Consider the following 7,310-nt stretch of genomic DNA (forward strand, 5'->3'; position numbering starts at 1 on the left):
AAAATTTTGAATGCGAGTCAACAAACGAGATGACGTGGCCTTTCACCCGTGACCCATCTCGAAAGGGTTAAACAGTCAAATCATGAATCTTTTAAAAAAGTAACAATAAATTTTTAAAATAAATAAGCACACAATGACAGCAGTTTTTTCATTATTGAACATATTTACAAGTTTATTATTTTCTGTCCAGTGTCCTCATTACAACACGTATGCGAGATGTCTGATTAAAAAAGAAAAAAATTCTTTATTTGCAGCATTTAAACCAATGTCACAGATTTATGATGACTGATTTTTAATTCCATTTTGAAAATCAATTTAACTTAAAAAGCATTTATACAAGATTGGGAATTTTACATTTAAAATTGGAGAAAATGTAGGTTTTTTGGGAAATGGGGTTAATATTCAGCCCCAAAAATAGGAAGAAGAAAATTACTGTAAGAAAATTAATGTAAAACATTCTGTTTTAAACATCCAGTCATGACTAAATTTAACATGCCACAAAAGCTTTAGGTTGCTATACATATCATATACTTTGCACCTTGTACTGTTACCCATTTATTGAAATTTAAAAACATAAATTGGCAACTAAAAATATAAAAAAAGTTATTTCACTGAGCCTTTATTTTGACCTTTGGAATGTCACAACAATATTAAAGTTCTATTTAAAGATTTAAAGAAACACTATTTTGGTAAAAGTATACCAACTGATATATATTTTTGAATACTGATAATAAATGTAAAAAACAAAAATGATGAATCATAAAATAAAAACAAAAAAAATTTCTTGTCCATATTTTATATAAATAAGAAAATAATTAGAAGCCACAGAAATGAATAATTATGGATATATTATGTTTTTCCTTTACAAAACCTGACACCTAGAACAAAAATATTTTTTTCTTTCTTACATGACAAAATAGTCTCTTAAGCACTACAGCCTGAAGACATTCATGCATTTTTGAAGTTTCTGGTATTAGCATCTAATAAAATCAAGTATTCAATATTTTACAAATGAAAGCCCTTTTCTTAATCAAACATGGTTTTCAAGAACACAGGCTGTTTCAACAATAAACATAAATAGCCATTATGTATTTACAGAAGTTTTCATTAAAGGAATATGAACTCAAGCTGATGTCTATCAAAAGGTTTTCAATTTCTCTCAATTTCAAATAAACCCAAAGAATGTCCTCAAGTAGTTAGTCTGTATTCAAGTCCTACCTTCGCATCTGCAGTTACTCTCAATGTTGGCATAGACAAGATAAACTGGTCACAGAAACCTTGCTCAGCATAATCCCCTTGCATGCGAGCATCTTCCCACTGGTTGAACACATTCAATACAGTTGCATGGTCACTCCATCTCATCCCTTGGAAACGTCGATGCACCCATGCAAGACGACGAGGAATATTGGTATCAAAAGGTTCTGGAAAAGTACTGCTGTGAGCACAAATTGTACACAGAGCATCCCCCAGACTAACATAAAGGAAAAAAACAAACACATTAAATTTTTCAAACAATTCTACTACACACATTTTTATTATTACAGCTTCAAGTGTTCACTACACCATCACTAAGGAATAAAAAAGTATAAAAGATTTTTTAAACATAATACTTTAAAAGCAAAATGAGGGGGAAAAAACCCATTAAATTCTAATGCTAAGATTGGAATGAATCTTAAAACATTTTCCTCAAGTCTGACTATTACTTTCATTTGGTAATCCTCTAATAAAATATTTATAAAGTTTAAACTTCCTAGTTTGTACCTAAAGAAATAAAGTAAACTATTCATGCTTGAAACCTTTTACTTCTAAAGAGTACAATATGAAGTGTATCATAGTTGCAAACAAATGTGCTATGATTTGAATAATGCAGCAGTATGCAGTGATGACTTTTAATAATTTGTTTTAAGTACTTTTGTTACAGTTACACCTGACAGAAGAAAAACAAAGAATATTTAAGCAATTAGTTAGATATGGCAAGTTGATGAAGAGCCACTAGAGACAAAGTTTAAAGTTCTGTTTACCCAAAGATGCATCCCAAAATCATCATCTTCCCAAGACGAGGCTCAACTGGCAACCGAGCCAAGATTTTACCAAGAGGTGTAAGTTCACTGTTGCGATCTAAAGCTCCCATTTCTGGAAATAAATTAATAGTGATGGAAAACAAAGAGAAACATGCCCTTATATTAAAACAGAGAATATGTGAATCTAACATATTTCTAACAGTAACAATTCTTTGACATTATTACCACTACCAAAATTTACAATTTTAAATATTTTCTTTCATATTACATTAACAGAAAGGAGATTTATTAATGTGTTTTTGTTTTTAACAAGTATCAACTATTCTTTATGTCAAACCTAACAGACTCAATTATCAGAGCTTAACCCTCTCGCTATAGGTAGGTCAGAGTGAGCGTCATGACATTTTACAGAGTTACATTCAAAATTTAATTAAATTACTTTGTTATCAATGTATACAAATAAACTTGGTATCCAAACATAGTTAATAAATCATATTTTAATATTATACAAGTTTTAATTCATAAGTTTATAGGGAAATATTTTTTAAAATCTTTAATCTTTCCTAATACGAGAATTGTGACATTTGTTCTCTAGGTCTTCCTTCTTCACTAATTTATTTACCACCCCTCTCTGATGAATGGAATTTAACATACATTATTGATTATAATGTAATATTACTAAGGCAAAGTATAATTTCTATAGTCTTCAATCTTCTTTACACAGCCATAAACTAGAAAATCAGATGCACCTATCACATTCTCTCTTTCATAAATTGCCATTAATTCTCTCTGACTTCATATATAATTAATAAGTGAATGAAATGAAAAGCTATAATCTACCAAATGATGCATGATGCTACATTGTTTACAATACAGAGTATCGTCAATTCTGTCTTCAGTCTGAAAGTTTATCTCATGGTGTTCAAGATTCAGAGGGTATTGATTTACGTCCTTCTTGGCCTGGTTAGAAAGCCAATTAAATTATAATAATTATAGGACATTCTTTGCTTTGTGTATGTTATTATTCTGTGTTCTTAGGTGCACTGTCTAAGTAAATACAAATTATTTGGTGAACAATTATTTGGTGGCTTAAATTTCCTCAGCAACCGTCAGCGAAACAAACAAGAGGTCAAAGGTAAATACCATATTTCTTGTTTTCCATGTAAATTCTTTACTTATGGTTACAAAAGTAACTAAATTGTAAAACAATGGAAACTTATGAGGTTAGATTAGATAAGATAATGAATAATAATAAAAATTCTTCATAAGGTATGTTTGCAAGCAGCTCATGCATTATGTCATTCAATATGGTAACGTGAGCAATGCATTCACCAAGTTATTTATAACTTATGTGGCAGGATTATCAGTTAGACACAGTTCAAATGACAATAAAACAATAAAAATTAAGTATAAACAGAAGTAGATCGTTACAAGCTTTAAGCTATTTAGGATAAACAATTGTAGTTTTCTGCTACAATCTAGAGTCATTTTGGAAAGGAAAAAAGGATAATTTAGGTTTATTTTGCACTTTTTTTATGGTGGTTAAAAAATCCATCAAATCAACCAAGTCCATGTACAGTTATGGTAGAGAAAATAACACATAAAATATAGTTTTATTTTTAAAAAGTCTGATATTTATTTAGGAGATTTTAGTAGTTACACAAAATTTTAAAATTTTCAGGTAAAAAAAAGTATTTTTAATTATAACATGAAAAGCACTTTGCACTTGGTGCAGCTAACACTTTTATTCCACAGAAATCTTTTAAAAAAATATTTACTTTAAAAATTATATTTTTTTGTGTTGGTCATATTGTCTGACCCTGTACGGTAAAAGAAACCAACCTTTCAACAAGACTTCAGATTCTATAACAGCATCAATGGGAGGTGGTTCAAGTGCTTTTGACAAAAACCTACTGATATCACCCAATCGAAGCAATTTGATTGCCAGAGCAATCTCATGCAGAGGTGTACGGAAAATTTCAGGAGTGGTGTAATTATCTAGCCTAAAATATAAAACAAATAATACTTTACTCAGCAAAACAATACAATAATACCAGAAATACTGAACAGATTTCCTCAAATACTAATAAACATTTTTTGTTACTATTTATCCATGGAGAATACTGTCTCAGAAAGTATTAGTTTAACTGTTTCATTGGTTGTTGATTAAATTATGATAAAGAACCTGAAAAAAACACATTACATTTGCTAATAACAGTGTGTTCATTGTTTCATTATTAAAAAATTGTAAAGTCAGTTATTTTGATATTTATTTATTCCAGCTGGGTAATTAGTGGAATTTGCTAATCAATTAATTATTACGCTCATTAATGAATTCTAGTCAACTAATCGATTATTCTTACATGAGAGTAATTTTCCTATTTTCTGCTTGTTTTGGTTTTTTAAAGACATTTTGAACTATCCTTCTAGACATGTACTAGATATCTTCAAGTACGATAATTTAGATTTGGTTACTTTTTTTAATCCTAAACTGTTGTATATGAAAATGTATGATAACCACAATGAAGAACAAAAGCTGTAACAAACTTTAAATATGATAAATAACATTCTGTTGGCTTCTCCTTGCAAAAGTTGACCAACAATACTAATTATTCATAGTAAAAATAAAGAAATATCAGAGCTCCTTGGATGGAATACATATTTATCTATAATTTCTTTTGCTATAGGAAAAGATATTTGTGGACAACTACAGCCACAGTTATAGGCCCACTGATTATAAAGACAATGAAATTGCATGCACTGTTTCTAAAATCAAAACACAAAAATAAAATCTATAGATTTATAAAATTAAAACTTTAGAGGAAAATGTTAAAAGTTTGAGAGCAAAAAATCAGTAATTAAAATCTATAACAAAAAAGACATTTTTAATTGTTTCTAAAAAACCATAATACAATGAAATCTTCGAAATTTCACAGCTGCAAATTCATACATATATCACATAAAAATAAGACTTTTCACAATGCAATAAAACAAACCATACAACACACCCAACTCTGGTAGTTAATTCAACATTCTGTGAAAATTATACATAAAATTGTATATCTGGTGCCTGAAAGCTATCTAACAAATCAAAGCAGTAGTTTTGAAATGAACTGGTACTGGCTATAAACAGTTTAAAAAAAAAGTCAAATTTCCTTGTAAAAAAAAGTATTTTAATTCATCAGAAACAAAAATAAAATTTATATCCCTTCCAATATCAAACTCAATTGAGCCTTATTAATTACTGCAAAGTACACTATATGTTATTTTGATGATCACAAGTATGGTAACGATAGTAGGCATACTTTTCATGCTTTCATAACAAAAAGACATAGGTACATATGATTATAAAAAAAGTATTCATTTCATTTATAACTACCTATTAACAATCAGATTTTATGATAAACTAGTTAGGGTTTTTACCATATCCATGAATCTCAGAAGTACTATAAGTACCTGATTTACTGTGGTCTTATCCATTTAATAATAGACATGCAGAACTAAACTGATGTGGTAATGACACATTTTTATGACATTTAACTAACTAGTTACATTATGATTAAACAGTCTACAAAATATCATTAAGCTATGAAGGATTTAGACCAATATATAGTTCTGTAGTTAAAATTATTGCAAAACATTTAATCAGATTTACTTTTACAAATTATTGTAAAATACTAAATTAATTCATTAAATATCCTCCTCAGAAGTAAAACATTAAAAAAACAGTTGTACAGTGTTTATTGAAAATTATACAAGTTATGATTTCAAAGAAATATTTCACCGTTGCAGTTCTTCATCTCTAATTTGTAGAAAACTGTAGAAATTCTATCTTATAATGAGTTCTTTCCATAGTTTGAGTTAGAATTTGAAACAATAAAATAACTTATTACTTGCATGGGTCAAATCAAGGAACAATTTGTACCGTCCAGTGTGTGTCAATGTGCACTTAAACTGGTTAAATTCTACTTGATATCACTTGGGATTCTCTACAGCTGTGTCTGGAAGTGTAACTTTCAAAATAGTTACAATGTCATCATGTTTATTGTTAACTACTAGAGTAATTCATAAATTTCACTATTTCTTATAATAGCTTTAGATGAAAATCACTTTTAAGAGTCACCAGTTGCCTTAAAGAAGTGAAGAAAAAAAAAACAACAACAATGAAATGAACTACAGCTATTCTAAATTTATATTACATGCAGGAACATTATTTAGATACTGACACCAGCACCTTTTTTTTGTATTTATAGCCAGCTTAAACACTTTGACTAACTTATCCCTAAAATTTAAAATACAGTCTTAGTATTCAGACTCCTAAAGCTTAAGTTAAGTTTGATTCTATTATTGTTGAATACTGCATATATAATAAATACTTTATCAAGCATCATAACAACAATGGAATACAATAACAGATTTAGTCTAAATTAATACCAGTTTTTGCTATAATATCACATCCAGCAAATTGACCTATTAAATCTACATATACTTTTACTTAAAGATTCAAAATCAATTGTTATATGTCTGAATAATTGACAAAATTTTAATTCATTACAACAAAAAACAAAGAATTCTTACTAGACAAAATATATCACAAAAAAGATTTTCCAAAAACTATTAAGAACACAACAAAAGTCATGCTTATGACAGAAAACTCACAAATTTAGATTTTAAAGACACAAAAAGGCAGACTTACAAAACCCTAAAAGAATTCTAAGAATCTTAAATGTATTTGGTCTCATATCTATCTTAATCTACTTTAGTTATATCAAAAAGTCAAGGCAGTTATTTTTTTATTACAAGGAATCCCTCGATTAGTGCGATTAATGTGTTCTTTAAAAGAGCCGCACTAATCAAATATAATATCTTATAGAAAATCATGTAATTCGTACCTCAATTTTCATTCTCATTCACAATAATAATTTCTATTTTGCGTATTTTTTAATCAAAGTGTAGGCATATAAGAAAATACGAAAAAAATGCAATGAATTAAAATTTATTGATCTGATTTTTTATGAAAAACTAGTTTAGAGTGGCTTGTCGCATCGTATTCTTCTGTTCTTCACATAATTGGCGGTACTGAGAAATTTGACGGCTTCCATCTTCATCAGGGTCTGTTTCTAAACATTTTCCCTTAACTTCTTCAATAACCGTGAAAAGTTCTTCTAATTCATTCTTCATCATCTTCTTATGCTGGTGGGTAGGTAAGATTTCTTCAAATTCCTCTAAGTGTTATCATATGCTCTCTGAGTGTCCAAATTTATAAGATCCTTATTGGTTAGTTCTTCT

At 28.6% G+C, this 7,310-nt stretch overlaps 1 protein-coding gene across 5 annotated transcripts in view; it reads right to left on the reverse strand.

Annotated features, from left to right (window-relative positions):
* The window catches only part of LOC106459971 (ATP-dependent RNA helicase A-like), a 79,089-nt gene that overhangs the window by 13,052 nt on the left and 58,727 nt on the right, over positions 1-7,310 (reverse strand). For all 5 annotated transcript variants that reach the window (XM_013919645.2, XM_022386546.1, XM_022386545.1 and 2 more), the window contains 3 exons: positions 3,864-4,024; positions 2,022-2,133; positions 1,219-1,471 (listed from right to left, as the gene is read on the reverse strand). In XM_013919645.2, coding sequence (XP_013775099.1) covers positions 1,219-1,471; positions 2,022-2,133; positions 3,864-4,024 — 526 coding nt within the window. The remainder of the gene's footprint in view (positions 1-1,218; positions 1,472-2,021; positions 2,134-3,863; positions 4,025-7,310) is intronic.

Source organism: Limulus polyphemus, unplaced genomic scaffold, assembly GCF_000517525.1.
Source record: "Limulus polyphemus unplaced genomic scaffold, Limulus_polyphemus-2.1.2 Scaffold688, whole genome shotgun sequence".
Lineage (NCBI taxonomy): Eukaryota > Metazoa > Arthropoda > Merostomata > Xiphosura > Limulidae > Limulus > Limulus polyphemus.